The sequence below is a fragment of the Astyanax mexicanus genome, chromosome 4, assembly GCF_023375975.1.
Source record: "Astyanax mexicanus isolate ESR-SI-001 chromosome 4, AstMex3_surface, whole genome shotgun sequence".
Lineage (NCBI taxonomy): Eukaryota > Metazoa > Chordata > Actinopteri > Characiformes > Acestrorhamphidae > Astyanax > Astyanax mexicanus.
Genome location: NC_064411.1, coordinates 44,701,569 through 44,714,707, shown reverse-complemented (window position 1 = coordinate 44,714,707; position 13,139 = coordinate 44,701,569). Strand labels below are relative to the sequence as shown.

General features: G+C 35.4%; 1 protein-coding gene across 2 annotated transcripts in view; it reads right to left on the bottom strand.

Annotated features, from left to right (window-relative positions):
- Positions 1–327: 327 nt before the first annotated feature.
- Positions 328–13,139, bottom strand: part of atm (ATM serine/threonine kinase) — a 50,634-nt gene continuing 37,822 nt past the window's right edge. For both annotated transcript variants that reach the window (XM_022679008.2, XM_022679009.2), the window contains exons 47-63: positions 12,684–12,857; positions 12,432–12,551; positions 12,021–12,238; positions 10,790–10,997; positions 10,564–10,692; positions 10,325–10,465; positions 10,096–10,234; positions 9,143–9,225; positions 8,900–9,040; positions 7,855–7,971; positions 7,593–7,742; positions 6,615–6,780; positions 6,231–6,317; positions 5,682–5,796; positions 5,509–5,572; positions 4,540–4,688; positions 328–3,682 (exon numbers count right to left, since the gene is read on the bottom strand). In XM_022679008.2, coding sequence (XP_022534729.2) covers positions 3,502–3,682; positions 4,540–4,688; positions 5,509–5,572; positions 5,682–5,796; positions 6,231–6,317; positions 6,615–6,780; positions 7,593–7,742; positions 7,855–7,971; positions 8,900–9,040; positions 9,143–9,225; positions 10,096–10,234; positions 10,325–10,465; positions 10,564–10,692; positions 10,790–10,997; positions 12,021–12,238; positions 12,432–12,551; positions 12,684–12,857 — 2,382 coding nt within the window. In that variant the 3' untranslated portion in view covers positions 328–3,501. The remainder of the gene's footprint in view (positions 3,683–4,539; positions 4,689–5,508; positions 5,573–5,681; positions 5,797–6,230; positions 6,318–6,614; positions 6,781–7,592; positions 7,743–7,854; positions 7,972–8,899; positions 9,041–9,142; positions 9,226–10,095; positions 10,235–10,324; positions 10,466–10,563; positions 10,693–10,789; positions 10,998–12,020; positions 12,239–12,431; positions 12,552–12,683; positions 12,858–13,139) is intronic.

Sequence of the window (13,139 nt, the reverse complement as noted above, 5' to 3'; positions counted from 1 at the left end):
AGATAAAATGAGAGATGAAATGGCTGAAATAACAAAAAAAGCAGAGCTTTCAAACCTCAAATAATGCAAAAAAAAACAAGTTTATATTCATAATGTTTTAAGAGTTTAGAAATCAGTATTTGGTGGAATAACCCTGGTTTTTAATCACAGTTTTATGCATCTTGGCATGTTCTCCTCCACCAGTCTTACACACTGCTTTTGGATAACTGTATGCTTTATGCCATTCCTGGTGCAAAAATTCAAACAGTTCAGCTTGGTTTGATGACCTCTTGATTATATTCCAGAGGTTTTTTAATTTGGTAAAATCAAGGAATCTCATCAGTCTCTCTCTCTCTCTCTCTCTCTCTCTCTCTCTCTCTCTCTCTCTCTCTCTCTCTATATATATATATATATATATATAGTACACTACTTATAGAACACCCTATTTTTTAAGCATCATTTATAACGTTGTACCATTTACAGTTATTGACTGATGCTGACAGTGTATATGTAAAATGTAAAATTTTGATCTTTTGATAATATAAAAATAAAAGAAAGCTGCACGTGGGATGCAGTTTTATTTTATTACCAGCTAATTATTATTTTCATTATGGATTAATCTACTCATTTCTAAATGAATCAATTGGTTATTTGTTTTTTTTTTACAGTAAAAATAGTAACCCTGCAATAGCAGTATCAAACAAAAATTCATAAGATATGATAACTATAATTTTTTATACTAAAGAATACCATTGCATCCCTAATTACAATAAACAAACTTTATTTTTTTTAACTGAACCCATTTAGAATTGCATCTGAGGATGATGAAACCTATATGGATGAAGAATGTGTTTACTTAGGTGCCACCTGCTGGTATGTGGTGGTAATAGAAAATAAATATATGTATACATATTAACATTTCTGCATTAGTACATTTCATAATTAATGGTGCCTAAAATTAACTGCTTTTACATTAAATTCAGATTCTCCAGCAACAGACTCTGCTAATGCCAAAAGTCATCAGATAGCAATATGTAAAGTGATCATTAAGTGTTACCTCATGGTATGGCTTGTGAATGCTCACACTTGTATAAGTTGTAAGATGTTATCTTGTTATCTTGCTCATGGCAAGGTGTTAAGTTACACATTATTGGTGTTCAAGAGAGGCATGATATTTATACTTTTAAAAGGATTCCTTCAAAGCATATTTTAAGCATGCAAAGTTTAAATAAGCCTTTATACACTGATGTGTCAGATGTCATGGGATATTATACCAGCATCTTGTCCCATTACTTTTGCCATGTTCCATAAGTTATGATAAGTCATTTATACAATTCTAGTCAGACACTGCCTGTTACAATCATTACCACCCACTGCACTGTCCACTGTGGGTGTTAATGCTTTTTATTCATTCCTGGTACGCGACACTGTAGACCTCGCCCTGACGTGAGCACAACTGCCAGTGTTCAACTTCTCTCATGAGATAACACCTCACAACTTACACTTATACGTCTGGGCATTCCCAAGCCGTCCCCTGAAGTACCAGGGGATCAATTTACATACTTATAGAGAATGTACACAATCAATTAACATACAACTATCCCATGACTTTTGGCATGTCAGTGTGTATCTGTGAATCCCACTTTTCATTAGCTCGAAGTGAATCATGACTACCTATAGAGAGAATGCCAGTCAACAGCACAGCCATTTTTTCTTATTTTTTTATTGCATTGTTTATTCTTTTAGCTCTTTCTTTAAATCTTTTATACCTGAAACTAATCAAGTCCAGTACTTTATAGTTCATAACCAAAACTATATTAAAAAACACTGATACATTCTTTCTATTTGCAATAAAGACAGTACTTCAGTAACGGTACAGTAAAACTCCACGTTTGCAAAAGTGGAATTACAGTCAGTTGTGGAAAACCGAACAAATTATTCAGGTTTGATATAACCGTGATTTTATCTGGTAATAACGTGTGTGTACATTTCCAGATGTATGGAGTGATGAATCTGTGTGATTAAAGTTAAAAATAAACTTTAAAAATGTGTTATATTTGATAAAGTGCCAATAGTAAATTTGACAGCACCTGTCATTCACATTAGAACACAAATTTCCTTATTTATGTTTTGCACAGGGGTAGAAAAACATATATAAATCAATATAGAGAATTTGACGTACAAACAGAACAATATTAAACGTTTATCTTTGAACTTATTTTTTTCAGTATTTACATTTAAGTGCTTATAAAAATCACAGAATAATAATAGCCCTGATATCTGCTATACAAATTCCTGTCAAGAACTGTCAGAAGTAATTTATTCAGGCTCCGCCCACAAATGTGTCTTTTTATTGCTTTTACTGTGAGGACAGACAGTACTATGTCATACCATTCATAAACTTTTAGTATAGTTAAACTGGATTGTGTTCACACTTGATGTGATTCGTTTGGGCTGGTGGGAATGCAGTAACTGAGCTTGACCTTATGAATTTATGAATTTTTGCCACTGGGCTGAAGTGCAGCGTTATACAGGAGTGAGTTTCAGTTTAGTTCTCCTGCAGTATTAGCTATACCCGCTAAGCGCCAGCCATTCGGTCGTTCAGAGGTGAGAATCATCGGCCTGTTGCCTGCTTCTAACCCCGGCTAGCACTGCTGGAGCGGTATTAGCATTACCCGCTAAGCGCTAGCCATGTGGCCGTTCAGACTTGAGTATATCGTACTGTAGCCTGCACGTCTACTATGTTAAAACAAGCTATGTGGGACAAACTGCTAGATAATACCACCCTGGGATCCTTAGTTAGGGCTGTTAGGCGGCATTAGCGGTTAGCCGCTATTGCTAATGCTAATGCTCCAGGCTTAGTGGAAATCTGGAAATCTAAGCTCACTGTAAATAAACAGAAGCGCTTTATTCACCCAAATGAACAGTTATCAGGTGAGACCTGCTGAATTGGTAGAGAAACATGGCGAGACTCCTGTTCCTTACTAGTGCTACTTAAAAATGAGCCTTTAAACACTTTATGTAACACAGGACATTTTTCCTGTATTTACTTTCTTGATCCTGCCAAATACAGGTCTTCAGGTCTTACTCACATGGTTTATATTGACGTATTTTAGTGTGTTTGGATTTTTTTCTGTGCTAAACTAAACCGAAGGAAAAAAAAGGGCCAAGTTTAAAAACTCGTTGATTCAGACCAGACAAATTATATACTATAACTAAGGTGTGGTAATGAGAACATCTCGCGTCTAAACACCTGATCTAATAATATACATTTTCTATGCATGGTGGTGCATGCTATAAATGATTTCATGATAGCATTGTTGATCAGGTTTTTTTACTCATAGATTTTTCTGTATTTCTGTTAAGCTGCTAAGCAAAAAATTGGCATTTGTGGGCGGAGTTTTGATTGGGTTGTTCCTGTACAGCACAGGTACAGTATATGGGGAACTCCAGACTTATTTGGTCTTATTTTTTCAGATGTGTGTGTGTGTGTGGGTGGATGTGTGTGTGTATGTGTGTGTGTTAAACCCAGGCCTGCCACCCAGGGAACAAGCGGCTGAGGTTTTTGGGGTCCATGGCCTGCTGGATGAGGAGGTTGACCTGTCCCCCCACACTAAGCACCGCCCCCTCCTCCACCCCCTTCAGCTTCTCCTGCAGCCGCAGCAGAACCCGCTCCGCCACCTTGTTGAAGCTCTGACTGTCACTGCAGACACAAGAGAATAGAAAATATACAGATTATCTGCCGCACATCACTAAAGAGTTAATCATGTGTATGGTCGCTTTAAATCACTGAACCACGTTCTGGATAAAAAATAAAATATTTATTTTTAATTTGAAAAAAAGAAATTAATGAAATAGCCAGAGTAAGTGCATAAAATCTATTTGATAGTAAAAAAAAGTCTTATTTTATTGTGTATTTCAATATTTTGTTTCAATAATATTTTTTTTCAATAATAATTGTTATATTTGTTAGTTTTCCTTCCTAAATGGTTATTTATCAAACTATTATTACTATTAAATGTTATTATTATTATTATTATTATTATTATTAATCATTATATAATAATATTATAAATATTATTATCATTATTTTCGTGTTTTTTTGTAAAAAATATGGAAACATATTCCTGCCATAATGTGTACCAAGTTAACCACATGTTGATGTAATAAAAAAAAAGCTAATAACACATTAGCTGTTTCAAATCCCATACAAAAAATTAATTGAACAGTAATTAAAATTCCTTTTGAAAAAATAATCCAATAATCCAAAAAAGTAAATCTATCACAAATAATAAATCTACTAAGCGATAATAAATATATACTTATTAATTTGGATTCATCGTGAGCTACATTAGCATACGCATTTATGACTAGAAACACAACAGGAGGGTTAATTTTACTTACTTAGTTTAAAGCTTTGGCACTGTCTACAATTACAGTCTGTATTTTATTTGTCTAGTTTACATATCTCTTCATATCATGATAAAGGACTATTAAAGTGGGTGGAGTTTGAATGCTAATGGCCGCTGCTTTCCTTGTATACAGTGTGCCATACCATACCTGGATTTGCGATGGGCCTCAGGCTCCTCTCCAGCAGGCGTGGGGTTGAGGGTGGCGTTCAGTTCAGCCTGCTCGTCTTGCTGCTGCTGCAGGTGAAAAGCTTTCAGCGGGTTCATCGTCCAATCAAACAACGGATCATACAGCAATACCTGCAATCACACAAGATGCATGTTTGACAAACATATAAAATATTTTATATAATACATAAGTTTCTTTGATTTTACCAAATTGAAAAGCTTTTGAATATAATCAAGTGGAAGATGGATGATCACAAGCCATCAAACCAAACTGAACTGCTTGAATTTTTGCACCAGGAGTGGCATAAAGTTATCCAAAAGCAGTGTGTAAGACTGGTGGAGGAGAACATGCCGAGATGCATAAAAAACTGTAATTAAAAACCAGGGTTAATCCATCAAATATTGATTTCTGAACTCTTAAAACTTTATGAATATGAACTTGTTTTCTGCATTTTCTCATTTTCTGCAAATAAATGCTCTAAATGACAATATTTTTATTTGGAATTTGAGAGAAATGTTGTCTGTAGTTTATAGAATAAAACAACAATGTTCATTTTATTAAAACATATACCTAAAAATAAGAAAATCAGAGAAACTGATTCAGAAACTGAAGTAGTCTCTTGTTTTTTTTTCCAGAGCTGTGTATAAAACCTACTGCATATTATATACATGTGATATACTATATAAGATATGCATATTTCCCTATGACCACCATGCCCAATGACATCCATTGATTAAGGGGGATAAAACTTGTAGAGCAGTACCTTTGGGAAGCTGGAGTGGTGTTTGTCACTCTATTTACCCAACACCACTAATTGACCCTAAATGTTCTACAATTCAGTATAAAGCCTATCCAAAACAGTAAAAGCTTTTCCTGAAGCAAAGGGTGCTTTTCCCTTCTAATAACCCCGATTTCAGCTTTCAGCAAATGTCTACAAACTTTAGCACATACCTCCACTATGGTCAGCAGGACTTCCTGAGAGCTCCTCATCACCTCCATGGTCTTCTCACAGCATCTAAAACAAACAATAAATAAGATATTTTATACATAAAAATTTAAAGTATACGATTCAATTTATTTAAGCTACGCACTAAATCCACCAACAAAACATCTGACAGACTGACCTTCTGAAGACCCCCTCCACCCCAGTGATACCCATCCCGTCAACAATATCTCGGGACAGTCTGAAAGGCACGGTCTCTGGAGTGGGTAAAATCTTCCCCTGCTCAAAGGCAACACCTACCAAGAGAAACACTGAGGATGAAAAACTAGAGCCGGAACTACTTACGCTTAAACCATAAATACTCGAATGACAATATATCTGGCAACCAGGCACATCAAGAAACTGTTGCAATATTCTTCTTCTTCTTCTATTATTATTAAGTAGTATTTATCCTTATTTTAGTTTTGATTATAAAAAAATATGGAAACATATTTCTGCCATACTGTGTACCAAGGTAACCACACTTTGATGTAATGAAAAAACCCACAATTACCCACAACTCCTATGCAAAAAAATTATAATAATTAATTAAAGAAGCATATTTTTCTTGCTCATTTCTGAATTAAACTAAACAAGATAAAGTTGTAAATGAAATAAAATAAATAAAAAGTAAATGTAAATTATTAAGATAAAAAAAAGTAAATAAAAATATGTTCTTGTATTCACTCACCCAGGTCTATGTGGACAAGTTCTGCAGTCTGCTCATCTATTAGGATATTCTGAATATGGCGATCACCCAGTCCAACAATATAACCCACTGAGGAAAAAACACCATCAAATAAATGAAAGCAATGCATCACTCAGAAATCCTTAAACTGTCACAGAAAATATTATTAGACTTGGTTTCTAACTGGTAGCTAACTGGGCCTAGCATGGAATTAATAAGCATTTATTATTATGAGTAATCGTTAAATAAGGCAGTATGGAAGAAAAACTGGTCCTGAAAGTCTGGATTCTTGCTCAAACACACTGAAATATTTTAGCAATATTATTTTAATAATACATATTACTAATATATAATTATTATTAACGCTGTTATATAATGTATCAGTACCTATAGATGAAGTCGCTACACTGCGGGTGTATGCCAGCCTTTTCTCCAACCACACAGCCGGATCCAGAAATCTCTCCATGCAGAAATAGCGGAACACGGGCCGGAAGTTCTGACAAACCTCTGTGAACGCCTGGAGCTTCTTGTCAAATTCCATCCTCTGAGCTTCCTAAAGCAACAAAGCATAATAACAGAATTATTATTATTATTTTTTTTTTCAATATTAATAAATTAATTCTTCATTACTATTGCAGTAGTAACACAAAATCTGGTGCAAACTCATACCAGCATACAAAAAAACAAACTTCCAGAAAACACACTATTATATATACACATATCCGTTTTCTGTAGAACGAGATATTGAAGAAGAAAAAAAAGATTTATTCTCAATTAAATTTAGACTTAAATAACTGCAGAATTGATTATAGCGCAACATGAAGTAAAAAAAAATGTTGTAAATATAATTTTGTAAGACTTTTGGATCCTCTGCCTGTTGTTAAAATAAATAAATAAATAAATATTTCTGGGAAAAAGGCAGATTCTGTCAGTATCTGCCAATATTTAATAATCACAAAAAATTATACCGTACTGTATGGTTAAAAGAGGTCAGTTGGTGTGCATTATATAAGAGTCTGGTCAATACAGGGTAAAGAACATGCATACTTCCTAAAAAACATATAAGCAACACAGCATAGTTACAGAATCATTTTATCATTTAGAAAGCTATAAAATACATTTTTCATTACTGTTGCAGCAGCAACACGACATCTGGTGCAAAATACTCCCAGAAAATACATACATTCACAGAATTGTTTTTCTGTAGAATGTAATAATGAAGAAGAAGAAAAAAAACACGATTTATTCTTTATCAAATATAGCCTGAGATAATTACAAAATCATGCTGTACGGTTAAAAGATGTCAGGTAAATGAAAAGAGTCTGGTAAATGAAGGACACAGAGCATGGCTGCTAGAAGGTGTACCATCATTTTCTTGCGACAGGCCAGGCTGGTCCAGTCTTGGGGTCTAAAGCGCTTGTGCGCCCCCTTCTGGGGGTCGACCAGAAATTCTCCTATGGGTACAGTACCAGAGCACCACTCCAACACACCACTCCGCTGAGAAAACGGCACCACCTGATACATAAGAAAACAGATAATGTACCTTCAAAAGACCTCCATTAATTGGAGTATAAATTGACATTATTATAAACATGAATGTTTCTCATTATAAAGTAATGAACAATACTTTGTATCTGCGAATGTTGAGCTTCCTCTTGCGTGTCTCGGCGTTGCGCTGCAGGAGTGTGGAGCACATGTGAAACACCTGCTGCATCACTGCATCCTGCCTCAGGTCATCCTGGCCCTGTACAGCAACCAATCAGATTCAACTCAGATCATCAGCAAAATAACACAAACACTGATAACTCAATTATCCTGGCATTATTCTACAGCTATGTATTATATACATTAACTATCATCTTTGATTCTAATAATTTATCTATTAATATATTTCATTATTAAAGTTCATCCACGTTTAAATTACCATGATTTCTTTTCATGACTTTTCCTTGCCTTCAAGGCTAATTTTCATGACCATATGATTTTTAAAACATCAGTGCAGACATGGACAAGAAAATCAAAAATCAACTAAAACTATAATTAAAATGTATATAATGTAGTAGGTCTAAAATGAATCAGATAAAATGTTGACACAATCTTCATTAATAAAAAAAGTGTCAGATCCTGAGAGCTCCATTGTGTAGAGCTAAATTACTGAATTAACTCCGAGCTGATGTATTTATTACCTCTAAACAGATTTTCTCCATCGATAAATTAAAACACAAATGTTTGTAGACCAAACTTCCATGTTTTTTTTTCCCATAATTTTATGGGTATTTTTATTTTTCCATAATGTATCCAAGCCTGAAAATTGTATATATTTTTTTAATTCCATGACTTTTCCAGGTTTTTCATGAATGTAAGTGAAGTAAATATTTATGTAGAATTTTTATATTTATATTACAGAATAACTGTGTTGATACACATTTTTGCCATGTCTCACAAGGGCCCCCTGCATTGAATGCATACTGATATATGTTCATCTTGACAATTGTAGACTGAAGTCTCTGGTAAAGTTATTACCAGATCATTATCCACTGCACTGTCCACTTTGAGAGATAATACCTTCTATAACTATGACTTTTATGTATCCCATTCATTCACATTGTTGTTTAATGAAGTTTAACTGAATTCACTGTAATTCTAAGAATAATAACTTCCACTACTCTCACCTTTACCAGCTGCCTCCTGCTCTTTCCATCTGAACCGACGCAATCAATGATCTTGGGCAGGTTGACGCCTCCAGCCAGGTGAAAGTGAGGTTTAAAAGAGCTGATGGTGACCAGATCCTCATACTTTCCTGATGGATCCACCTGTATTACACATTCAACAAAACACAGAACACACAAATATTAAATCACCTGATAAACACAGTGTGTATGGATTACTTAGAGAGAAGCTATTAGATTTGACACCTTGATATCCATGGTGGGGATAATGACGTTATCTAGATCTTTGATTTTCATGATGGGCTGATCTGCTGGAATGGGTATTGCTTCTGAAAAAAATATGAGTTTCTTTAATGTTACCAAATTGAAAACCTTAAAGTATAAAGCATAAAGTTATCCAAAAGCAGTGTGTACGACTGGTGGAGGAGAACATGATGCCAAGATGCATGAAAACTGTGAATAAAAATCAGGGTTATTCCAGAAATATTGATTTCTGAACTTTTCTGAAAACTTTATGAATATGAACTTATTTTCTTTGCATAATTTGAGGTCTGAAAGCTCTGCATCCTTTTTGTTGTGTTAGCCATTTCTCATTTTCTGCAAATAAATAAATGCTCTAAAAGACAATATATTTATTTGAAATTTGGGAGAAATGTTTTTTGTAGTTTATAGAATAAAACAACAATGTTTATTTTACTCAAACATATATCTATAAATAGCAATATTAGAGAAACTGATTCAGAAACTGAAGTGGTCTCTTATTTTTGTTTTCCAGGGCTGTATTAATATATATTTGAATGTTTGTTATTATGCTGTTACTAAGGTGTTGCTAATATGTTGTTTGGCAGTTGCTATGATACTTTGAGCTTCTTAATGCTGTCCAATTCTACACCAGATTTCTTCTTTAAAGGGATGGGGGCATGTTTGTTCTCTCAGCTGGTGTGTGAAAGACTATTCCAAATTTGATTTTGAAGTTGAAGTTTTCATTTTTGAGTTAGTTAAAAGTTTATAGACACCTTTCAGTGGATTCCTATAGGTTTTTTGAATGAAAACTGTGTGAATACTTGGCTGCAATAATGTACTTGGCATTATCATTGGCGAGTACATTTCCCCTTTAAAATATCTAAATAACAAACATAAATCCATAAATAACATGCGGGTATATCACACAAATGCCAACACCAATAGAATCAACTCACTCTTCTCAGTTTTGTGCCGACTTGCATCCATGTACGCCAGGGTGATGTAGGCACTGCAGAGCGTCTCGATGCCCTGGATCATCTGAGCCTTCTGCTTCCGGATCACATTAATGATTTTCTGTGCCACCTCTGCTCTTTCCTGCAGAACAGGAGCACTGATCATCACAAATCCATATATCTGATTTAAAATCAAGCACAACATGAAACCTGAGGGGTGTGACAGGTTTACCAGGTCCAGAGGCGAGGGCTGGCGTGCGCTGTTCCTGGACAGCCGGCTGCGGGAGAAGCTCTCATCTTTGTTGGCGTTGACCAGCGCCAGAATAATGAAGAGTGTGTGATGAGGATGATCCATAGATGCTCGACAGATTAGCTAAATCAAAGAAAGAAGCAGATTAATAAAGACATCAATAGTATGAACTTCAGTATAGACTTCCTGCCTTTTTCAATGCAGCTTTTTCAATGCAGTACCTCATTAAGAACACTGTGGAACCCTGCTTCCTCTTGAGTGGGTAAGTTGGAGAGTTTGGTGCCCATGCGAGCAGCCAGCTGGTACATCAGAGGTAGAAACTTGTATGATGGGATCTTCTTTACACCTTCCTATCATATGAATAATCATGCAAAATGTTATATGAATATTAATAAAGAATCTCAGTGTAGAACAGTAATGAAAAGTCTGTGTGCTGTGTCGCCTCACCTTCATCATATCATTGACGTTCTTGACGTCAGCATTCTCCAGCCAGAGGGAGGCGAGGCGGAAGATCCAGGTGTCGTGCTCCTCGCCCAGCTCCAAACACCGAATGTAGTTCTCCACAGCCTTGAGGAGGAAACGCCTGCGATCAGCCCTCAGGTTGGCCAGAGCCCGAACGTCCAGCTCCAGCTCCCTCTGTACTTTCACTGTGTACCTGCAGTGGCGATTTCAGGGTTCATACACTTTTTAACCAAAAAAAAATTCCATTACTTTTTTTTTTTACTTTTTCATGTTTTAATAGCAAATGTTTATGACCCTACACATCAGTGCAGACAGACAATAAAACAAAAAAATCAACTAAAACTATAATGATAAAAAAAAACATTTTTAAGCAATGTTGCCACAATTTTCAATAATAAAAAAATGTCTGTCAGATCCTGAAAGCTCCATTGTATTACTTTTCTAGGTTTTTCATGATCGTACGAACCCTGCATTTTATGACATGCCCAACACGAGTCATCCATATATTGTATAAAATGAAAACATTAGTGGTGTCAATCATTTAAAAAAATGTTATCAGATTAATCACAACAATATTCTGTGATTAACTGTGATTAATCTTCTTAAAAAAAGTTTTTTTATAGTGGATATTTAAATTAAAGTGTTTAAAGTGTAGGACCCTTAAAAATATTTTACTGTGTACTTTAATCCATTTCTTTTTCGTTGTTTCTCATGTTAAATTAATAAAACTCAATTTCCCAGAATACTTTTCCGTTTCTGCACGTTTATCTGTAAACTTCCTGTTCAGTGCGACCAATGGGATAAGTGTGAGGCATGATTGCTATGTTGTTAAAAAAGAAAAAAAGATTTTTCTATTATTATTATTTAATTTTATGTTTTTTTTATTTAATTGGTGTTAAATCTTCATAATATAAACACTAATATTTTAATAATGGAAGTTTCAGTCTTCCCTTATATAATCACACCATTTTATATTCAAACTACAATTTTTATTTTTGTAAATGAAATTTCTCTAAATTAATCGATTTTGAATTGAATTGGGACCCTGAAAATCGGAATCGAATCGAACTGAACTGGGAAATCAGTGGGGATACCAACCCCTAAGTGATAGGGGCATATTTTTGGTGATTTGAGTTTGTTTTTACACCATTAACAAACTCAAAGTAGCTCTATACTTCATTGGTAGATTTCTAAGAATAAGTTTTCAGGTACTGACCGGTTATTGGTCACATTTCTCTCCTTCATGAGGTCCACCTCCTCTTTGGCTTTCTCCAGCAGAGCCTGCTTGTTCTCGAACTCTGAGGACCTCATGTAGTTCTCGATGCCCTGGTACTGCGCGTCAGAGAAGCGGGCCAGCGACAGGAAGGCCTGGGTCATCTGGCTCTGCTGTTTGGGGTCTGGAGCTCCACCGTGGTCTTCAAACGCCTCAACAGCCTGGTTCAAAATAAATAAAGAGAAAAATAGCTTTTTTTTCAACTTGATATGTTATCAAAGATTTTGCATAAAAGTCCAGATCATGATGGTTTACAATAAATATGGTCAAAACATGTTTTTACCTACAGCATCTATAATAACCATTAAATAATGAAAACTGATGAACATATGCATGTGTGTAAGTGATGTTCACCCTCTCCAGGTAGCTCTCCAGTATGACAGCAGGACTCTCCAGGCAGGTTTCAGACAGCCAGCTGCCACACAGCCTAAGACACTCAGAGTACACCGGCACCACAGCGGGGTTTATATCCACCTGTTATCATACAAAAAAAAACAAAAAAACAACAACATTGACACACAAAATATCCAAAGTCTCTCAACGTCCTTCATTAATAGTACGTAGCATTAGATCTAATACAATGTGCATCAAAGGCTTAAAACTAACCAGGTCTTCCAGCTTGTCTATCATTTGTCTGAGCAGAGCCAGAGCCAGCCCTTCCTCCTTCTTCACCCAGAACACCTGGGCCTCCTCCAGCTGCCAGGCCCAGGAGTCTACAGTGCTCATCCCTTTGCTCACCCCGCTGCGCTGCTTCATCTGAAACACTGCTCGCTCTGCCAGCTGCAAAGAGAAGAGAGCAAATCAGGTACATCATTCTACAAACACCTGGAGAGATGCAAAATCACTGGAAAAAATCTACACTGATCTACAAAACACATAGATAAGAATCACAACGGATTCTTACAACTTCTGAAACTAGTATAATAATATACAGCTCTGGAAAAAAAATAAGACACCACTTAAAAAATATGACTTTCTTTGATTTTACCAAATTGAAAACCTCTGAAATATAATAAAGAGGAAGATGGATGATCACAATCCAACAAACCAAGCTAAACTACT